Raw genomic sequence first — 22,983 nt, 5'->3', positions numbered from 1 at the left:
CATATTTATCCTTCTTTCCTTTTGTTGAGTACTGTCAGTTCGCTTAACAATACTCCGTTGTTTTTACAGGCCATGTTGTCTTTGAGCTCATAGAAGTGTTGTGTAGGTCAAGACTAAGAATATGGCTTTGCCACAAGTCAAGAGAAGCATTCTTCTAAGGGTCTTGAATATTAATGAACGTATGGTCGTCCCTCGGTATCTGCAGGGGGTTCATCCCAGGACCCCTGTGGCTATCAAAATCTACAGATGCTCAAGTCCCTTATATAAAATGGTGTAGTATTTGCATAAAACCTATGTACGTCCTTCCATATGCTTTAAATCATCTCTCGATTACTTATAATACCTAATGCAACGTAAATGCTATGTAAGTATGATGTAAATGCTATGTAGATAGCTGCCGGCACATGGCAAGTTCAGGTTTTGTTTTTTTGGAACTTTTTTTTTCCGAATATTTTCAGTCTGCAGTTAGTTGCATCTGTGGATGTGGAACCCGTGGATACAGAAGGCCAACTATACTTTAGGGACCCAGTTTTACAACATCCTGGGACAAAAGTCTTCCACCAGGTGTCTGTTTCTCTCTGTGGGTCTGCCCTTTCCCTCTGTTTTCCTGGCTTAGGCTTTTCCTCTACTCTGTAAGTCTTTTTTTTTTTTTTTCTTCATAGCTTCTGTTTATAGTTTTGGCCTCCTCAAGTATATTTAAGCTTCTGTAACATCTCAAAATCTCACTGAACCCCACCTGCACTTCAGGGCTTCTTTATCCAAGCTTCTACTCTCAATGTGATCATAATGTCTCAAACTACATTCTTTATATATATATACATATTTATTTATTTATTTATTTATTTTAGGCTGCATTGGGTCTTCGATGCTGTGCGCAGGCTTTCTCTAGTTCCGGTGAGCGGGGGCTACTCTTCGTTGCCGTGCGCAGGCTTCTCATTGTGGTGGCTTCTCTTGTTGCAGAGCACGAGCTCTAGGCATGTGGGCTTCAGTAGTTGTGGCTCGTGGGCTCTAGAGTGCAGGCTCAGTAGTTGTGGTGCACGGGCTTAGTTGCTCTGCGGCACGTGGGATCTTCCCAGACCAGGGCTCGAAGCCGTGTCCCCTGCACTGGCAGGCGGATTCTTAACCACTGTGCCACCAGGGAAGCCCTAAACTACATTCCTGAATGAGACTGACTGGTGGCCACTTGATGGGTTGGCTGACCTTGGGTTTGGAGCCCATTTCTAACCACCAAGCTGAGGCTGGTCAGTCAGCATCAGAGGGTCCACACCTCTGCAGGACTCTCTGGGGGAGACAGTGTGATTTATTTATGCTTGTGACTTTGGCAGGTACGGAGGCTGACAGTGTGAGCTCCGGTTTATACTAGAGTATAAACTCATATGAAATTTGCAAGAAAGTTGGATTTTGATTTGGCATGGTTGTGTGTATTTTGGTGGGGATGGAGATTAGTTTGACTTAATACACAAATGTGAGTTTTTATGGGCGTTCAAGCAGCAGTGTTCAGCTGGAAATGCAGACCCAGCAGTCGGGAGAGTGGCTGTTAGAGTAGTTTGAATATTATCTGTGTGGAGGTTTGAGCCCTCAGCCTCTGTGAGGTAACTGGGATGACTCAAGATGGAAATATAGAGAAGAGAGGAAAGCAGCTTTACAGGAGAAATCAACATGTAACTGGTTTACGTAACAACCTGTCATATGTTGTTTTTAAAGAGGCAGATAAATGAATCAAAAATGTTTAAAAATAACTAGAATTTTGAGTATAGTTTTGTGCTAACTATCTTAACTTTTTGAATGACTGTATACCTACCCCAACCCTGTTCCTCACAGGTAGAAGAAGAAATCCAGACTCTGTCTCAAGTGTTAGCAGCAAAAGAGAAGCACCTAACGGAGATCAAGCGGAAACTCGGGATCAATTCGCTACAGGAACTGAAACAGAACATTGCCAAAGGGTGGCAAGATGTGACAGCCACGTCTGCGTACGTTCCCTTGATTCTACATTGTTCTAGAAACTGTAAAGGACACTTTGCCCTTTTTGTCTGGGGACAGGATCAAAAGGCACTGAGGACGTTTCTGCAACTTTTCTCTGTACCTGCGCAGGGCACTGCCCGTTCCACCCTCCCGTCCCCCCATTCTCAAGTGTATCTGACCCTTCTCTAACTTCAGTCTTTCAGACTGTTCTAGGAAACAGAAAGAAAACCAGCCTCATACGTGAGTTGAAGAAATAAAATCTAAGCTCTAAAAATGTAATATATCGACTTACCAGATAGATACATGAGTCACTTAATCCTCAGAATAACCCAGTAGAGTGGGTAGTGAGATAGCCCTGGATAAGGAAACAGAATCAGATAAGTTTTGAGGTCACAAACCTCTCAAAGTATGGAGGCAGGATTTGAACTCAGGTCTGGCCCAGTACAGAGCCAGTCTTTTTTTTTTTTTTTACCCCTGTTCTATACATACCATAAGATTCTCAGGTCACCATCTCTGATGTATGCTGGTGGCAGAGGAACACCCCTTAATCTTTTGGTCTTTTTTTGGTCACACGGTTTTGATACGACATTGTCATGATGCAGTTTTGTTTCCTGGCACAAGGAGGAGCAGGCTTGTAGTAACAGTCTCCGAACTGTGTTCTCTGTTCAGTCCCATCGGCTGAGCTGGTGACCAGCAGCAGTGAGGCTGACTGCATCCTGACATGACAGCACGAGGGTGACCACCTCCACTTTCTACCCATATAAGTAGACAGGGGAAACATGCAGGACACCATTCTTTGTATCATCATAAACTGGGTTTTTGTTTTTGTTTTTTTAGTATTTGATCTGGACGGGGTAAGTAAAAATGCCGGAGCATTCCTTTCTACAATGTGGGGATCTTAACCTCTTCGGTGCAAGTACCATATTCTCTCGTTTTTGTTTTAGTTTTTCCCTTTACTAATCCCTGTGTAAATGGGAGGAGGGAGATGGTAAATTATACCTTATGCTATAGCAAATATCCCACTCAAGTCACTTGAAATATTGTACCTTTTACGTACCCCGATGAGAATACACTGGTCCTTATTTGGTAGCTCAGCAGATGTGCAAAATTGAAAAAAAAATCTTTATGCCCCCAAAATTGATTTGGATAATAAAAAGTACCCATGGGTCCTACCTTGCTTCTGACCCCTTTTTAGGAGATAAAGTTGTGAAAGACATATGAGGAATCTGATTTCATTTCTGTTTTATTTAGCTTAAGTGGAAAAGGGAAAAAATTAAAGAGATATCATTTCATTCAACCTATGGCTCATTTTGATCTTGGCTCCATGACTGTTTTTAGCCCTTACCCAGATTTCTTTGGCCCTGCCTTTATAGGCCTCTATCTTTCTGGCTGTCCTAGAGCACTGCGGAAGGTTGTATCTGAAATGATGGTTAAGTAAAAGATGATGTGATGATGCTGACCTGGTGGCCGTGAAGAATTTTAGATGTTCTAAATTTTTTTTTGAGAGTTCTCAAGAGGTGGTCGTCACTGAATTCTAAATAACTGATACTGGAAAGGTTAGCTTACCTTGCTTTGTTCTTTTATAAATTAATATAGGTACAAGAAGACCTCTGAAACCTTATCTCAGGCTGGACAGAAGGCTTCAGCTGCTTTTTCGTCTGTTGGATCAGTCATCACCAAAAAGCTGGAAGATGTAAAGTACGTCCTCGTTTTTCCTGGCTTAATTAAACTGAGGCAAATTAAAATCTGTTATCATGGTTGCGTTTGTTTCCTGCCTGGTTCTGGCTGATGCTGGATTCCTCTCTGTTTGAGTGAGGGAGGGCAGTCCTTCAAACCAGGACCTGAAATGCTTCCCTAAATTCTTTTAGGCATAGCCTTCAAACTGATCATCTTATGAATACATTTAAGGTTGTTGAAAAATTCTGGTTGTGAATTTTGTCCTTTTAGTCCTTCTTGATCACACCGGGTAAGTATGTGTTTGCAAACCTGTGGTTGTGGGCGGAGCCTGATGTCTGATGGGGATGAGTCCGGGAGCACCGAGTCCTGCCTTCACTTCCGGGAGGTACCTCTTTATCCCATGGTGTGCTTACAACATGCTCGTTTGTGCATTGCTTTGTACCATTTATGTTCCTGCCGAGGCCCAAATCTTGTTTTGAGCTGTTGCTTTTTATTTTGTATTTATATTTGCAGTGCGTCTGCAGAATTTTCCTGGCCGTTTTGGTAAAACCACTTCACAGTGCTTTTGTGTCCACCCATGCCTTGCGCCACCCACCACGTGGATTAAAATAGTGCTGAAAATGACAAATTGGATTAAATCGCCTGTGCTTCTGTTGGCATGCAAGATTTGTGTTTTTTAAAAAAAATCCTTCAGATTGCATGACTTTGTGTTTTCCATTTGTGGGGAAAGTAGATTTTACAACCAGAATTTTGTTGGTTGAATAAGTTTGGCTAATTGGTATTCTACTTTGTACCAAAAAAAACAAACGACTTGCTCATTGTATTTGGACTATTATCATTTTCAACACAATGTAATAAACACAGCTCTCTTCAACCGTTTTGACAGTTATGTATACTTCTCTTAGGTGCTCTCTTTTCTTTCTGTGCTGACTCAATTGTGTAGCCCTTTAGAATTCAGTTAAAACCTTACACAACTTTTAAAAAGTAGGTTATTTAATTGTTTTAGATTTACCAGAACTTCCTTTCTTTTTTAATGCTTACTCTGGCTTCTTGCAGATTGCAAGCCTTTTCACATTCCTTTAGGTAAGGAGAGTTTGAACCATCACTGCAGCCTAGCTCTCGTTTAAGACAAGTGTGCTTAGGATATGATGCCACATTGGATGGTTGTGTTTGTCCACTACGTAACTTTCTTGCCTTTTGGAATATCTTTTCTCTGGTGCATTCCTATTTTCAAGGGAGGGTTTCTTGTATACCATGGGTAATGGATACATTAAAAGAAGAATAATTTGACACTGTGGTTCAAAGGGATATGGAAATGATTTTGACATTTTCCTTATTTTTTGGTAAAAAGAAGCAGCTTTACCATGGCATGCAGAATTCCTCCCTTTTAATGTCTGACTTTGTTTGTTTGTTTTTTGATGCCTTAATTTCTTTGGTGCCTTTGTCAGGATGTTGGAATCTTCCTTCACCTGGGTCCCATTATGCAGTTGTAATAGACAGCATATGTACTGTCTCACAATGTGAGTCTTCTGTCCTGTACAGGTTACTCTGAAACTGTTTTATGGCAGTAAAAAATGCCTAAGATAAAATATACCATGACTCAGCACTTTTTAGTACTTGTTTAATTAGCTTATAGTGTTTACTATTTTATTATTTCTTTACACTGGTAGTAATCTATAATTATGCACACAAGAACATTTCATGGTTGCAAAAGGAAAAATAAAGTATATTAGGCCAAAAAAGAACGTACATTAAAAAGATGTCAGCCCAAACCATGCCTTCTAGAAGGAATCTTTGTGATATTGAGCAAACCTCTCCTCTCTCTCCCATACAGACTCTGATTATCCAATTAGTAGTCAGAGAAAACTAAGGTGGAGGAAGGTCTTTTGAGTGTAAGCAGGAAGGATAATATACTGGTCTCCATCTCTGTTCCTATTAATGTGAATTGTCTTCTCAAGTGGTCACTTGCTGTGGCCTAGCATTGTGCCTTCTTAAGTAATCACATAGGTACTTATAGCTGAGGCTCTCTCTTAATGGCACTTAGCCCTGAACGTCAGAGTATATCATGGGGATAAACAAACTCTAAGTGTTGAACTATTTTTTAAAATATTTATTTATTTATTTGGTTGTACTGGGTCTTAGTTGTGGCAGGTGGGCTCCTTAGTTGTGGCTCACAGGCTCCTTAGTTGCAGCTCTCCAGATCCTTAGTTGCAGCACGTGGGCTCCTCAGTTGTGGCATGTGAACTCTTAGTTGCGGCATGCATGTGGGATCTAGTTCCCTGACCAGGGATTGAACCTGGGTCCTTTGCATTGGGAGCACGGAGTCTTATCCACTGCACCACCAGGGCAGTCCCTAAGTGTTGAACTATTTAAAGTTTAAAATTGTGCTTAAAAAACCCAAGAAATCAGTGATAGGAATTGATTCTGTATCTTTGGTGTTCAATTGAAAATGGCCTAAGTGCTTTAGGAAACTGTTAAGACAGTTTTATCTAAAGTTATTTGAGTTGTGTGAGGATGTATTCACTCACATAATCCATTCTGCTAACATTAAAGTGCCTATCGTGGACAGGTCTAAAGGATGTAACCTAGACCAGACACGGTTCTTGTTCAAAAAGAGCTTGAAATCTTTGAGCGGATGGAGTGGGGGAGGGAAGTAGGGCCTGGGAATGAGTTACGAATGAAAGAGCCCTGTTAATACCTGATTATAAAACAATGTTAGATGTAAACAAAAATATAAAACTTTGTAAGTGCTGTTGAGGAATGATATTTTCTGTACCTTTGAGAAGATTAAGCACATGTACATAAGTATGGCTCAGTATGTTCTGTCTTTTTAATTCACCGGAAGTAAAAATTGAGTTGGGCGGCTCTTTTCTAGCTGCTTACACAGTCACTTTTTTTCATTTCATTTAAAAAGTGCAGTTGAGATTATATGCTACCATTTTCAGTCTGGTTGTTAATGAACAATATATTGCATACAATACATGCAGGTTAAAGTAAGGCTTTATATTGTAACTTGGAAATGGGAGATATAAGATTATCTTTTGAGAACTAAATTTTGGAATTATTTCTTACAGATTAAAAGTTGGGTAAAGTCACTTTAAAAAATCATTTCTAGATCAAGATGTCCTGATTGTAATCTGATTTAATGGGTTCATATGTAATAGAAAATATATGGAAACATATAATAGAAGTATATAAAAACATATACAATAGAAAACATAAGGAAAACCCACATCTTTTAGATGAGTGAGTCACAGAGGCAAACACTGGCCACGTGCCCCCAAGAGCTGTGCAAGGAGAGGAGCTTGGGCAGCAGATTTGAGCGTTTCCATCCCAGCAGCAAGGCCTTTCCTCCCATGGAGATGGATGCAGGGGGCCCCTTTTTGCAAGTGCTTGAATTAGTTGGGTAATCTTGTTAACTACCCTTTGTTCAGAGTCCATGCTAACCTAGCAGACTTGTGGCAGTGATTTCACTCTCTGATGGAACTGCAGATATTTTGCGGACTCGAATAGAGTCAGCAACAGTTTTGATTGTACTACATTATCAATTAATAAGTTAGCACTTGGGATATAGATATTTGCCGTATGCCTTGGGTGGGTGAGTAAGGAAGAGGAACAGGAAGAGGAAGGGAGGGTAGGGGAGAAGGAGGGAGAGGGTGAGACAGACAGAGATAGAGATGTCTATTTTTTTTAATTAATTAATTTTTAAATTTATTTTTGGCTGTGTTGGGTCTTTGTTTCTGTGTGAGGGCTTTTTCCAGTTGCGGCGAGCGGGGGCCACTCTTCACCGCAGTGCGCTGACCTCTCACTGTCGCGGCCTCTCCGGTTGCGGAGCACAGGCTCCAGACGCGCAGGCTCAATAGTTGTGGCCCACGGGCCCAGTTGCTCCGTGGCATGTGGGATCTTCCCAGACCAGGGCTCGAACCCGTGTCCCCTGCATTGGCAGGCAGATTCTCAGCCACTGCGCCACCAGGGAAGCCCTCGAGACATCTATTTTTGACGCCCTGACAATTAGGTGTCAGCTGCAGGGAGGCCAAAGGAGGCCCTTTGGGGATGGACAGCTTTTCCCCAGGTGGTGTGTTCATAGTCTCCTCTCCTGTTGGCTTGTTTTCTACACGTGGATGGCAAACGTTGACTCATGTCTTTACTTTTTTTGAGAGAAACTTTAAAAGAGCCTTCTCATTTCACTTGGTGTCAGTGTAAACATCAATTTTCATGTTATTAATAGCATGATCTAATAATTCAGTAGCCTCATTAGTCAAATATTTCTGATATATTTAGGAGAAAATGTAATTAACTTTGCCTTTATCTTCAAAGGAAATTTCTCCTTTTGACATGTGTCTTTCTTCACGTAAACCTCTAGATATTTTGTTGTTGTTGTTGGTTTCGGACTCATTAAAGTCATTCCAGATAATTCCATTTTGCTGAAAATTTCTTTAAAAAAAAAATTTCTACACTTAATAGGAAAAGAAATGACCTCTTTTCTCTTGTTGTAATAGAGTACCGTTTGATTTGAATTTGAAAAGCTTTAATGAACTTTTCTACCTTTTATGCCCATATTTCCTAATTTTAGTTACTGCAATTATGTATTCATTCTTTCATTCAAAAGTATTTATTGGGGCTTCCCTGGTGGCGCAGTGGTTGAGAATCCGCCTGCCGATGCAGGAGACACGGGTTCGTGCCCGGGTCCGGGAAGATCCCACATGCCGCGGAGCGGCTGGGCCCGTGAGCCATGGCCTCTGAGCCTGCGCCTCCGGAGCCTGTGCTCCGCAACGGGAGAGGCCACAACAGTGAGAGGCCCGCGTACCGCAAAAAAAAAAAAAAAAAAAAAAAGTATTTATTGAATGGCAGCTTTGTGCCAGGCACTGTTCTAGACTCTAGGGTTCAAGTTACCAACCAAAATAATAGCTGGGTGAAATTTGAAAGCTTTAAAGAAAATAATATAAAATGAAATAAATATTAATGTGTGTTTCAGTTAAAGCCATCCGTAACAATAATAATGGTGAACTGTGTTTCAGGCATGACTGTGTATAGCAGGTGCTGTTATTTTTATGATTTTACAGATGAGGAAAACTGAGACACATAGAGGTTAAGTGACTTCCTCAAAGTCATATAGCGACGTGGGTGAAGGCCAGGACTTGAACCCAGGCACACCCAGGTTCAAGAGCCTGCACTACCCTCTGCATTGTCCTGCCTCCCCAGAGCAATGATAGTTTAAGACTTAGGCCCTACAGGCACTGTCCAGCAGTTCCTTTAGTTCATCCCCTATGATCAAGAGATTATTTGGAGGGCAAAAGGGAATAGTAATACATAGATAAGCTTTCAGACATGTTGACCATTAACTCTTCTTTCTCTATCTTCTGTTACTACTTCCTTCCTTCTTCTTTTCCCTCTACTCCTCCCCTTTTATTATTATTACGTATGAAAAGATCAAACACCTATGTAAGAAACAAGGAAACTTTAAAAAATCAATTCAGCTTTTTAAAAGAATAACTTTTCCAAAGTAAGAGTAAATATTAGATTGCGAAGTACTTTGTGTTTTCTGAGTGAGAATCAGGTTGCCCTTTTTGATTTTTTTTTCTCAGTGTTTTGAGGAACCCAGATTTACATTCCTACTTTGATTATAGGTTACTGTCTTTGAGAGCCAAAATCAAGCTGGAAAAAGTTTTCATAAAGTCTGCTTTATAAATGCTAACTAATCCTCACAATATATCTATTAGAGCCATTTCTGGTCCAGTAGCAACATGGCTTTGTGCTTCTGAAGTTTTCCATATTATGTTTAAACTTCATAGATGATAACAAATCTCACAATATATCTGTTAGAGACAGTTCTGGTCCAGCAGCAACATGGCTTTGTGCTTCTGAAGTTTTCCATATTATATTTAAACTTCAGTGATATTGGAGATGATGTGTAAGTTGAGGCAAGTTGAAGCTTGTGTAACCTTCCATAGAGAAGCTAGAAATGCAAGGACAGCTGCCCAACTGTTAGATTACAGACTAGCCACCAACAAAGTGGAATTTCATTTAAATAGGGATTGTAGAGAAGTTCAGATAACCGGGTGGACTTGAAATTGATATGTACTCCTTGTTCTTCCTGCTGTAATGGCTACCTCAAAAGTGGGAACATCTCGACTTTGTATTAATTTAACTGGTTTCATTCTCTGTTCAGTGGGTGTATTTTTAATCTTTTCTTATTGTGAAATGTAAAACATACAGAAATTCAACTCAGCAATTTATCACAAAATAAACACCTTATTGTCATCATTTCCTTGCTTTTTCCTGTACATTCCCACTTAAACATATTTAGTGGATGTATCCTTCATGGTACTCAAATACTTAAATTCTTTCTCTGCCTTAACTGCTAATTGAAACACAACACCAGCAAGGATGATTTTGTCATGATCCTGTAAAGACCCTAAAGTCCTTTACAAGAGATGCTGCACTGTTTCTTAGAATTCTCAAAAGTGTTCATTTTTAACATTCTTTAAGTCATATTATAAACATCGTTGGCACCTTCTAGGTACTTAATAACTTAAAGGCCCCAAATTATCATTTCTATCTTGGTTTTCTTGGAAGTGTATTGGTAGTCCTTTCCTATGATAATACTGTAAAAACAAAATATTTAAAAATTGTCTGTATTTCCATCATTGAGTGTCTTCTCCTGACTGTTTACCCTGTTTGTCAGTTTCCCCCATTCTCCTGCTATCCCCTTGCACTGATGCGCCACCAACCATCCTTCTCTTACCTAATCCGGGGAAGATCCCTTGATGAGTCATGCATAAGCTCTCTACTGCTTCTTGTGTTAATTCTCCATCCCCTGATAATAATTCCATGTGACTTCGTGACTTTTACAATTCAGTTTTTCAACTTTTATGACCTCAGGACTTGTTTCTTATGTAGGATAATCCTGAATTAATTTGTGCGCTGGAATTGATAGTCAACTTGATGCATCTACAATTCACTTTTATGATCATTCTTTTCACTCTGCCTTTGCCCTAGTCCCTTTTAACTAGCTTGTAGGCTGTTTAAAGGGGCACAGTATCCACAAATTGGCCATTGGAGGAAATGATCTTTTACAGATCTTAGGGAGATCTTAGGGAGAGTCAGCGACTAGAATTAACTGTGCATTTCTGAAATTTATACTTGCTTTATCCACCCATTTCCTCATTTTGTTGATACTGTTGAATTCAATGCGTGATTCCTTTGGACAAATAATTTATCACATGTTCAGCCATTAAGCACCTTCTTTTGCCAGAATTTGGTAATTTCTGCCAAAATGTTCTAGCAAAGTCTGTTGGTTAGGAAGAATAGAAAACTACGTGACTTTGCTCACCTAGAAAGGGAAAGTGTTGCACAGAATGAAAGTTCTTTTGGAATCCAAGGAGAGGAAAGGAAGCAAGCCCAGGCCCCACCCAGACTAGTCCTGCTCATTGAAAAGCTGTTAGAAATCAAGGTAGCTTCTAGAACCCCCCAAAACCAAGAAACCCATTCCTCTACCACCTGAGCCCTCTTCCCTGAATGATCATCTCTCCTTCATTTCCTCTACCTCTCTCTGTGCTTATATGCAATTCTTTCTTTGGGAATTAGTTTCCTCTGCATTCTTTTTTTTTTTTTTTTGCGGTAGGCAGGCTTCTCACTGTTGTGGCCTCTCCTATTGCAGAGCACAGGCTCCGGATGCACAGGCTCAGCAGCCATGGCTCACGGGCCCAGCCGCTCCACGGCATGTGGGATCTTCCCGGACCGGGGCACGAACCCGTGTCCCCTGCATCGGCAGGCAGACTCTCAACCCCTGCGCCACCAGGGAAGCCCTCCTCTGCATTCTTGAAGCTTGTACCTGGTCCCCCCAAATGTCTTCCTCAACATCGAACACTACATGACTTTCTGGTTCAAGTACCTACCACTAACTGACCAGCGGCTTAGTGTTCTGATTACAAAATCCCAGGATAGGAATCTTAATGATCTCAAATCAAAATTTTTTTTAATTTGGTCTAAACAATTTGTAAATCACCAGGAGGTTAGCTCTGGTGGGTGAAACTCTACCGATCCAGTTGTTATATTGGTGATGGTGGAAGCTGGCTTTGGGAATGTGACTTACAGAGGCAGCTTTTTCAGAAGGGTCCAAGGAAGGGCAGGTAGCTTTTGGAGTTCTGGTATTGTAAACTAAGACAGGTGATTTTTATTAATCTCTGTCTTTAAAATATGGATCCAACACACTGTAATAAATCAAGCAGGAAAAGAATTAGCAAATCCCTCCCAGAATATAGTCTTATATCCAAGGTATCTACCATTGTGATAGGAAGAGAGAATGCTGAGCTACAATGGATCTTTTCCTATATTGTGTACAACATTAAGTACAAAGATGTCCAAATATTTTACTGATTATTTGACTGTACGAGCCGTCAGCTTCTTTTTTTTTTTTTTTTTTTTTTTTTTTTGCGGTACGCGGGCCTCTCACTGTTGTGGCCTCTCCCGTTGCGGAGCACAGGCTCCGGACGCACAGGCTCAGCGGCCATGGCTCATGGGCTTAGTTGCTCCGCGGCATGTGGGATCTTCCCGGACCAGGGCACGAACCCGTGTCTCCTGCATCGGCAGGCGGATTCTCAACCACTGCGCCACCAGGGAAGCCCCGTCAGCTTCTTTTGATTCATATCAAGATCATACTCCATACGAGTGCAGAACTAGATTTGAGGAGCTACATTGAAACACATTGTCATTTGTAACAACGGAATCTTGGAGAAAACTAAATCGTAAACACACACAGTACTTAAATATAATTGAGAATTGATACCTTGGACTGTCCAGCTTACCCCAAAATGCTGTGTCAGTGATCAAGATGCTAATAAGCATGTTAACAGTATCAGCAGGGTACATATAGTGACTTAGTGAGCCCCAAGAATTTAGGTACTTTCATCTTGTGAGGTGTTCTCTATGGGAGATGGCTGGAGGTAGATAACCTTGAACCCAAATGGTCAGTGAACTGCTTTGCCCTTGAATACAAAGCTGGTCCTGGTAAAACAGGGGGTCAAATGTTATTTCAGTGGCTTATAAGGACATTTAGTTTGGGATGAAATACATGTTTCTCTTACTAGAAAACTGGATACGACTACCACTAAGAAGTGATACGTAATTTTAAAGTCACTTGAAGTTGTCAAATAGTGACTTTGAAACCTTCCTGTTCTGTTAACAAGTATGTGGGAGAAAAACGACTGCAGGAGCCCTTCAGTGGTCTCACTTGTGTGTGTGTGTGTGTGTGTGTGTGTGTGTGTGTGTGTGTGTGCTTCATTTTTTGAGGGGAGGTGGTAAACATTGGATTAGGAGTCTTAAAGACCCAAGTTCCATTCACGATTGTGCTGTGACCTGTAAATTATTAACTTTTGAGCCTTGATGCTACATTCATTACAGATACTAGTAAAAGCACTTTACAAATTTTCAAAGTGCTATAAGAATGCAAAGTTGATCATTAGCTCTATTAACTGCTAGAATTAAATTGGCTCATGAATAAAAGTAAATTATGTTGAAATAATTTTGATCCCCTCCACCTCAAAAAACAGGTAATTCTTCATGGTGCCAGAAGAACAAGCTCCTAGAAAACTGAGTTTTGTTTGCTTTTTATAATGTCTAATCACCACTTTACTAACTCCATTTCTATCTCTTTTTAATGCTGCCTCTTAGTATACGCTCCATTCAACACTCAATTAGCATGCCTGCTATGAGGTAAAGTATATTTTTACAAAATGTAGTTGGTCTGATGCTTTCTTATTTTTTTAATCTAGATATTTAACTTGAACTGTTCTGAAGTAAGAGCTAGAATTCTACTCTAAACAAGCTGTGAAAACTGTCACCAGTTTTCAGTTGCTCTTCCTAACAATCTTAGGTTGGTGTAAGAAATCCATTAAATGTTTGTGATTAGAAAAAGGAATTACTCTTTCTTCTTTGTTTTGTAAACCTGTTAAATTGTTTCATATGTGGAATCTGTTTAATTAAAAAAAAAGGGAACAGTGCTCATCTAATCAACCTTCTGTTTTCATGGATGTAGGTGTCCCACCTCCTCTGTCTGCATTAGCTTTAGTTACAATCCCCTTTTCTTTCTTTTTTTAATTAATCAATTTTTTAAATCTCATTTTTGACCGTGTTGGATCTTTGTTGGTGTGCGCGGGCTCTCTCTAGTTGCGGCGAGCGGGGGCCACTCTTCAGTGTGGTGCACAGGCTTCTCATTACGGTGGCATCCCTTGTTGTGGAGCACGGGCTCTAGGCACGCGAGCTTCAGTAGTTGTGGCTCACTGGCTGTAGAGCGCAGGCTCAGTAGTTGCGGTGCGCGGGCTTAGTTGCTCCGCGCCACGTGGGATCTTCCCAGACCAGGGCTCGAACCTGTGTCCCCTGCATTGGCAGGCAGATTCTTAACCACCGAGCCACCAGGGAAGCCCCCCTTTTCTTTCATCCTCCCCATTTCTACTTCCCTCATTCCACTGTGACATTTGGAGCCAACAGTGATCTGATTCTAGTGTCCTCTTTCATCAGTAAGCACTTGCAAGTGGCACATTCTACGACCTCACCTGACCTCTCTGTAGAGGCAGAGGATTTTTAACAATACATGCTTGGCTTAAACTTTAGTGTACCTCAGAGCTACGTGGAGGGCTTATTAAAAGCCCCTGCCTAGCAGGCCCACATTGAGTTTCTGATTCTGTAGGCCTGGGGTGGCTGAGAATTTGCTTTGCTAACAGCTTCCGAAGAGCTACTGATGCAGCTGGTCTGGGAACCACACTTTGGGACCGATTGCCCGTCCCCACGATGGGAAGGAGGAAACCCCTTGTTCCCTTCTTCTCCTTTTTCATCATGGTAGTAGGAAAGATACTGGAGGTCAGGTGGATAGTATAAAAGCTGTGGAAACCCAGGTGGGAGCGACACAGGTGCTGTGATCCTCCTTAATTCAAATGGATGCATGTGAAGTCACAGGAGAGGCTTCCTGTGGGCTCAGAGAGCTTCTGTCAGTTGGGGCAGCTTTGTGAAGTGGCCAAAGCCACATTTCTGTGCTCTCCCCTTCCTTTTGGTCTCTCCTTTCCCTGTCTGTTATGCTGCTCCTGGGAACCAGGATCCCTGGTGTGGAACCTCCTGTGGTTTGCTTGTCCTGCTTAGGTATGTGGGTTCATGTAGAAATCTTGCCAGGCAACCTGTGAATTTAAACATGAGTTCTAGAGTGCAGCACCTTAGCCAGAATCAGACTGATCTAACAGTGGCATTTTCTTATACCGTGACAAGTTGGTTGGGAAAGTGACAGACTCAACATTGTACCTGACTTTGTTCCGTCTCTTCACACATGTACTTGACTCTCTCTATATGTCTAAGACCTGCTCTGTTCAAGGAATTGAAAACATCGTTGTAGAAATCTTAGAACAAAATCGATGATCTCACATAATAAAATGTTTGTACGTATGCCGGCACATCTGTGGAACAGGTGTCACATATGGTATATGTGTTCTTTTGCTGATTGAGAATAATGGCGAAGAGGAATACAGTCAGCTAATAATGTTTTCAAAATTGTTGGCCTTTTTGTTCAGTGTTTGTAATTTACCATTTGTTTTTCTTTTCTCTCCATAGAAACTCCCCAACATTCAAATCATTTGAGGAAAAGGTTGAAAACTTAAAGGCAAGTAGAGAAATGAACAGGGTCTTTTGTGTTACCTTGTTTGATGCCTTAACTTTCTTTGGTGTGGGTAAATTACTCAAATTAGTATTTCCTTCTAAAAATAGTTAAAGAACTTCAATAACTTTCTTTACATTATTTATGGACATTTAAGATGATGTATACTCTTTTAATCAATTTTTTTGAGTGTATATTGTAGCATGGCCAGCATAAGTGCTGAAAAGAAATGTATAATTTTAAAGAACAGTAGTACTTTAGAAGTTTGTGCTGCTTTTTGCATTATTCAGATACTTTTGTCATTGGACAAAATTTAACATAAATCTTATTGTGGAAAATTAAAAACAATATAGAAAAGTACAAAAAATAAAGCACAAAAAAGTGGTCCTACGACCCACAGACAGTGATGTTGTAGGACTGTGCTGTTACACTCTAAAAAAGAATTAACCAAGAACCTGCTGTATAAAAAAATAAGTAAAATTAAATTTAAAAATTAACAAAAGAAAAGAATTAACCAAAAATCATAAACATGTTTCTGTATCATTATTCTTCTTCAGTATTATGTCCAATAGCTGCTTATAGCCTTATAATGGATATTGTTTGTTCAGTCCTTAATTATTGGACATTTTTATTATGATGATGATGCCGTGGTGATCATCATTGATAACTCATTGTTTTATTTTTTGATTGCTTTGATATTTGTGAAGGTGGACATTTTCCTCTAATAATCAGCTTTATTAATTTGTAAATTGTATTATCTTCAAGATTATATTCAAAACTGTAAAATCATCAAGGATCACAAGTGACCAAACATGTCATTTTGTTCCCATTTAGTGCCCAGACTTCTCTACAGAGAAGCCCATATGGTCATTTCTTCCTAAACAAATTCTGGTAGTTACTGTGGATATTTTCTAAGGGTTAAAACTAATATCTTAAAGTGTTTTATATAAATCATCTTTAAAATATTAATATTTTGTCTTTTAGAATTGTGATTGAGTCACTTGCTTTTAAATGTATCTTTTTAAAATTACAGAATCAGGGTATGCTTACAGAAAGAAAACCAAACACTGTATCATGATCTGAATCCTTTTTTCTTGCTCATACAAACACTACTACCCACCTTTTCTGTTTCTACATAAATGTATAAATGTTTTTCAAAAAGGAATCACACTGTGCAGTCCTACAGCTTGTTCGTTCAACCCCCCTAGCACGCATGCTCTAATGAACCCACAAACGCAGGCCTCTGTTCTTTTCGCTCACCGATGCATCGCCAGGGCTTAGAGTAGTCCTTGGCATATCACAGCTACTCAATACATGTTTGATGAGCAAAAAATACATCGTAGTCATTCTTTTAGGTCAGTACCAGAGGCCTGCTTTATCTTTATTAATGCCTAGTCAGGTGTTTGAAAACAAACCGTGCATTGCAAGAAGTCAAGATTTTACTCTAAATCAGTGCTCAGTGTTTTAGGAATATCATAGCCTCTCCTTGAAATCTACCCTGAGCATTAGTTTTTTAAATGACTAGCTGGAAAACCAGGAAAGCCTCAGTTCTTTTGACACTGAAGAAGAGAAACTTCCAGGTCATTTACTGTGTACTTTCCTCCTGAGTATATTCAGACTCTCTAAATTGTAGTGAAATCAGTTTTTTAAATATGACTAGGCACCATTCAAATAAAAATGTATTTTTTAATAGTACAGTGTATTAGACAAATGTCACCAAGGAAGCTGTAAAATATAATTGTGTGCTTGGGATGCAGTTTTTCTAACTTACACTGATATTCAGTTAAACATCGGGTGTACATGTACTTACATTTAGATTTTGGATTAAGTCATTAACTGTGATTATTGAGCATTTGCCATGTGCCGGGAGATGAGTATTGGGCCCTGGAAATAACATGGTGAGCAGTAGAGACACAGACCCTTTCTGAAGATGTTTAGACAATTAAATGGCCAATGAAAATAAACACAGGGTAAGGTGCTATGACAGTGGAAGTCAAGGCTGCAGTGAGGATCAATGGCGGGAATTTCTGTTATGCTTGGCAGGAGGGAAGGTCAGAGCAGGCTTCCCAGAGGATGCAGTAATGTAAATGGAAACCAAACGTTTAGATTGAGGGGAACGTTTGAAGCTTTGGAGCCCCTTTGAGGAACACCAGGAACTTTGCTGGGCTGTGGGGTATCGAGCAGGAGATGGAGCTAGAGAGATGGGTGGGCCACGTTAAGGAAAGAGTGGGAAGCCACTGAAAGATTTTAAACAACCCGAGTTGCACATTCTTCTGTGCATTTTAGAAAGATCACTGTCGGCCCTGCAGAGCTAAGGGGAGAGAGACTGGAGGAGACAAGGTGGGAGGGAGGCATTGTAATCCAGGCCGAAGATGTTGGTGTGGTGAGTTGAACTAGTGCCAGTGGGACAGAGTCGAGAGATATCTAGACTTTACAAGTGACAGAGAAAAAGTTAGTGATCGATTGGATGTGGAACAAGACAGGGAAGGACCAAGGATAACTCCAGGAGTCTGACTGGGATTTACTACTGACATTCATGGTCTTAGAATAGAGAAGGGACCAGTTGTGGGGAGGAGTTGTTTTAGACTTGTGAATTGCAAGAGGTATTAACATTTTCTCATAATTAAGGAATGTTTAATAAATTTAATAAATATACAGTGGATACAAGTCATGCACATTTTTCACGCAATTCAAGGATTTTGGATGGGAGACCAAGAAGAAATGAGAGAAAATTTCAACTAGATTCCGATTGTTAATGAATCTGTGGCCAGTCAAGACTGAGCTAAGAGCAAGGTCAGATGCAAGCCCACTGTGAGTTGCATCCTTGATCATTGACTGGTTTCTTAATGTTAGTCAGCTGTCCTGTTGGTCAGTCATGAGATGTAATGGGGGCAGGAGAGGGGGTGACGGGGGGCAGGAAGCATAGATTCATCAATGTCATTAAGGATGTGTAAGGGTTTTGAAAAGCATACAATAGTATACAAATGCGGGGCAGATATATTCATTCAAACAAATGTTTACTGACAAATTTTCAGGCCAGATAACTTGGGAGTAGTGCTTCACAAACTATAATGTGTATAGGAAGCTCCTGGAGATCTTGTTAAAGCCTGGATTTCAATTCTGCAAACAGCGATGGGGAGGCCAGTCTGAGGTTTCAAATGTCTAACAAGCTCCCTGGTGATGTTGAGTCTCTAGGTCCGTGTAGCAGTCTTTAAGCAGCAAAACGCTAGAAAGTTTATGCTATAACTGGGAAGCATACATATATTTCTTTCCTTTGTTTTACTCAATAATATTTCTCAAAGTGTTACCCAAATATAAAGAGAGTTCAGTAGATACTTTCGCATAATAGGCCTTACAAAATTCTTCAGACAGCTTTCCCCGTGAAGAACAATAAGCAGATAGGGGAAAAAAGTGGAGGGGTAGAATTTACCAATTTGAATATTTCAGCATGGAAACTGCAGAAGTTTTTCTGTGAAACCGCATAGAACATTACAACAGTACTAAATTCTGTACAAATCATCACTGAGCTCTTAGGCTCCTGATTTATTTGTCCTTCAAAGTAAAATTTGAGTTACTTTATGCCTAGTCAGCGAAGTTTATGTTTCCTAATGTCTCTTCCTTTTTGAACTTTTATTTTAAAAGTCTAAAGTAGGAGGAACCAAGCCTGCTGGTGGTGATTTTGGAGAAGTCTTGAATTCGACTGCAAACGCTAGTTCCACCACCACGGAGCCTCTTCCAGAACAGACACAGGAGAGCCTGTGAGATTCCACCTTTGTTCTGCTGCTCACTGCCAGATGCTGCAAGCGAGATCCAAGCACATCTTGTCAACATTCATTGCCATGAATTTCCACCAGATGTGCTTTTGTTGAGCTTTACATATTCCTTTGACCAAATAGTTTGTGGGTTGAACAACGTAAAATATCTTAACCTCTATTCCTGGGAAACACCCTTTTATGTGCATTTAAGGCCCTTTATTTAGAAAATATCATTATAAAAACATATATAGTACCTGGAGATCCTCACTAGAATGATCTAAGAAGCTGTGGGTTATCAGAATTGCTTTCCAACTTTACAAAATTGCTCTGGATCTGGGATACCAGTTTGATCTTTTTTGTCTTCTATCCCATTTTCTTTTTTCCCCTTTGAATCTCTGTATATTTGATTCCTAGGTAAGATTATTCTTTAAAATTTTCTGTATCCTGGTTATTAAAAGTTCTGGCAAATTGTTCTTGACCTCCAAGGGAAGAACTACCAGGTACAAAAAATATTTTCGAATAAATATTGTTTTGGTATAAGTTATCTTATATCGTGGGTGTTTGAAGACACCAGACTAAATATTCAATTTATTATAGTTTTGTAAGTGACAACATGTACAGACAGTAATTCAAAATCCTAGGCGACTTGAGAGTAGAGCCCTCACATCCTTGTTTATCACCATCTCTGACAGTAACCATTTCAGTGTCATGGTCATTACGCGTCATGGCTATTGTGCCACTTATAGCTACTTATTTTGCACCAGATTAAAATTTTAGTTTTGGAATAGATTGTAAGTTAATGTTCTGAATCAAGCATATTTTATTATCAATAGGTTGAAATATGAACAGTGTCCTCAAACGTTCAGTTCAAAAGCCTGAAAGAGTTTTAGATCTAGGTAGCTGAAAAGTGCTAAAATCAATCACATTAGGGGAAACACTGTTGTCTTCATTTAATTCATTTAGCAGCATTTACAGTAAGAAGCACACATATGACTAATATAACTTGAAAAAATTTTATACTAAGGGGTTGGTGATAACCCCTGAGGATTTAATGCATTCATAAAAATCAACTCATCATTTTCTACTTACTTGTTTTCAGTGTGTTGGAAATTACAAAATGATACTGTAGATATTGCCCCCTGCTTTGAAAACTGAGTGTCAGGGCTGAATGAGCCAAAGCCTCTGGAAGTATCTGCATGGAGGCCAAGGTACTCTATTAATTCTAATGGCTACTTACTCCTCACCATCTTTTCCTTATGCTGTGTATGGTTATGGCCTACAATGTTGTATTTGTTATTTATCAAGTTGTGATTGTTTTATTATTGTTTATGCCAAATGTTAATTGCCAAGCTTGGAGTGACCTAAAGCATTTTTTAAAAGCATGACTAGATTTACTTTGGGATAAATTATCTTATCCAAATCTGAAAAGCTACAAGTGTTGATTGTTATAAAATATTGATAACATGCTGCCATTCTTGATTGCTGGAGCTTTTGTTAGCACTTCAGATGCAACTGAAACTATGCTCTATTACATGTGAAAAGCTTAATAAATTCTGTATATCAGTAGTATAGGTCTCAATATTTATTATGAGACCAGTGGTCTGGACACAGCTTTGTTATGTTACATAATCAGCCGGTATCTATGCTTTAAAAAAAAGGCCGTTTTTTACCATCTGCTTTAAATCACTGCTTCATGGTATCAGATACCATAAATTATTTACTTGAAAAGGCTTTAAGGCAAATGTTGTTGAAGCACTGTCCTAGAGGAGTCGACATGTAGAAATCTGTCTTTTTATAGAAATATTGTGGTTACTCAACATAGCTGTTAAATTATTTTTTCAACCAGTTAGTCTTTCAGTTGTTTTTATCACATCTTCTTTTCATCACATTGTTTCTTGGATGTCCAGCCCTATTGTTGTCTTTTTAACAAAGCAAAATGGAGAAGGTGGCAGTTTCTTTCATTGAGTGAAATATCCTCAAGTCTCCTTACTTTATGAGAGAAATGATAGAAGTAGGGTTGGAAGGTGGGATGGGTATATGTGGGTATTGGTGATGGTTGTAAAAGAAGAAATTGGAGAATCACTTTTCTAGACATCTACCTACACTTAATTTAGAAATGATTTAATCTGTTGCAGAGTACCCTTGCCTCTTAAAAGCAACAAAACAGTAGAGGAAGGATAAATTTAGAAAAAGAAACATCGACTTAGAAATATTACCCCAAGTAGTCTTTGTGGAAGATTCAATATTATGAATTCACAGATATTTAAGCAATTTAGAACACAGTAATTACTAAGAACAGCAGAGAGGGGTCCCGGTCATTCTACTGTGTTTTGTGTTTGACACTGGAAAAACATAGCAACAGGAGTGAAATCTCAGCTATTTAAGGATTCAAGAAGTGTGACAGAAGAAAATAATTCCTGAAATTATCCCCTTCTTACAAAGGAACTCCTTAATTTATGGAGTTTGTGGGAAATAAAGCAAGAATTCTCACACCTATGAGGCCGAAGTAATCAATGGAAGAGAGTAGAAACCATTGGATTATCCTAGCAGTAACTCAAACTGCTGAAATAGAGAAAAAACATGTTGAATCTGGACTCACTACTTCTGGATCTGTTAAGGAAGAGATACTACTGTCTATTTTTTTTTTTTTTGTATAGTATTTGAAAACAATAAAAAGTCTATAATTTGGGCATGGGTCCTTTTGTATTACCTATCTGCTGAGGAAAGGGGGTAAATCCATTAATTATACAACTTCTCTCCAGACCCTTCATATCCTGGGTATAGAAAGAACCAGGAGCAGTTGTATAGACTCAGTGTATCAAACAAAAACGCTACATGCTGACTACAAAAAGAAATTTGTGACTATTTGCTGTATTTGTGCCAGAGAGGCTGCATAAGGCCCTATATCAGGATCGCATGGGTTTCTTTACAGCTCTTAAGATCCAGATGAAAAATCAGATTTTTGCCCATAATGGGGAGACGTTTGGCCATTAACTAGTGACTGTCCTATTGTAATTGGATTATTATAGAGGCCATATTGGTTTACAGTTAATAATAAAGCATTATCACTTTTAAGTAAACCTACAATTCATAGATTTCAATTTCCACGTTCTGATTGTGAAATAAAAATGAACCAAAATCAAAATGAGCCAAAAGAACTTTTAGTTTGTGAGCCCTGAGAGGGCAGGGCCTGCATGTGCCTATCACCTGCCAGGATTTTACTTAAATAAAACGCTACTTGGTGACTTTCACTTTAACACGCTTCATCTCAATGTGCTTTCAAGTTTCCCCCTTGGTTTCTAGAATTAATTCTTTTCTCATTTTCCAGTTTGACTATTCTCTGGTATTCTCTTCTTCCAACTCCTTAAATGTTATTGCCTAGCTCTAGTCATCTTCTACACAATCTCCTTAATGATTGTATTCATCTCCATGGTTGAAATGACTGTCTTTACAGTAATAACATATCTTTCCGGTGTATCACTAGCCCTATCTTTACTCCAGGTTTTCATGCATGTTTGAGAGGTATGAGCTTCTAAATAACCTTCTGGTCACCTCCACCTAGCCACTATTTATTGAGCTTTTAGTAGGTATTGGGCATTTCACACCCATTTCCTTTAATTCCTCACTCAAGGATGTGGTGCTGTCACAGTTTTATAGATGAAATCACAGCCAGTAGACATGGAGCCAGAACTTGAATTATTTTTTTATTCACTTGTCATCTGCCATTACTAATATTTTTTTAAAAGCATACTAACAATTTGCAAGCTATACGGGAAAAAAGAAGCTTGTGTTTTTAATAAATCAAGAAAGAAAGTGTGGTTGTGGTTCAAGGAATACAGCAGGATCCGAAGTGCCATGATGTTGAAATACTGCCATTAGGGTTGTTTTTACAATTGGCACTTATACAGGCAAGGACAGTGTGCAGATTCACTGAGTCCTTTACCCTCTCTC

The 22,983-nt window shown here is 39.5% G+C and overlaps 1 protein-coding gene across 3 annotated transcripts in view; it reads left to right on the top strand.

Moving 5' to 3' along the window:
- Positions 1-22,289, top strand: part of TPD52 (tumor protein D52) — a 121,829-nt gene extending 99,540 nt beyond the window's left edge. The window contains exons 3-8 of one of the 3 annotated variants that reach the window (XM_067017335.1): positions 1,822-1,970; positions 3,559-3,660; positions 4,696-4,722; positions 13,312-13,353; positions 15,235-15,283; positions 18,920-22,289. In XM_067017335.1, the coding sequence (XP_066873436.1) occupies positions 1,822-1,970; positions 3,559-3,660; positions 4,696-4,722; positions 13,312-13,353; positions 15,235-15,283; positions 18,920-19,039 (489 nt within the window). In that variant the 3' untranslated portion in view covers positions 19,040-22,289. The remainder of the gene's footprint in view (positions 1-1,821; positions 1,971-3,558; positions 3,661-4,695; positions 4,723-13,311; positions 13,354-15,234; positions 15,284-18,919) is intronic. The other 2 variants (XM_067017336.1, XM_059042430.2) reach the window with 2 other exon arrangements.
- Positions 22,290-22,983: the final 694 nt, after the last annotated feature.

This window comes from Kogia breviceps, chromosome 17 (genome assembly GCF_026419965.1).
Source record: "Kogia breviceps isolate mKogBre1 chromosome 17, mKogBre1 haplotype 1, whole genome shotgun sequence".
Taxonomy (NCBI): domain Eukaryota; kingdom Metazoa; phylum Chordata; class Mammalia; order Artiodactyla; family Physeteridae; genus Kogia; species Kogia breviceps.
This window is presented reverse-complemented; position numbering and strand designations above follow the sequence as displayed.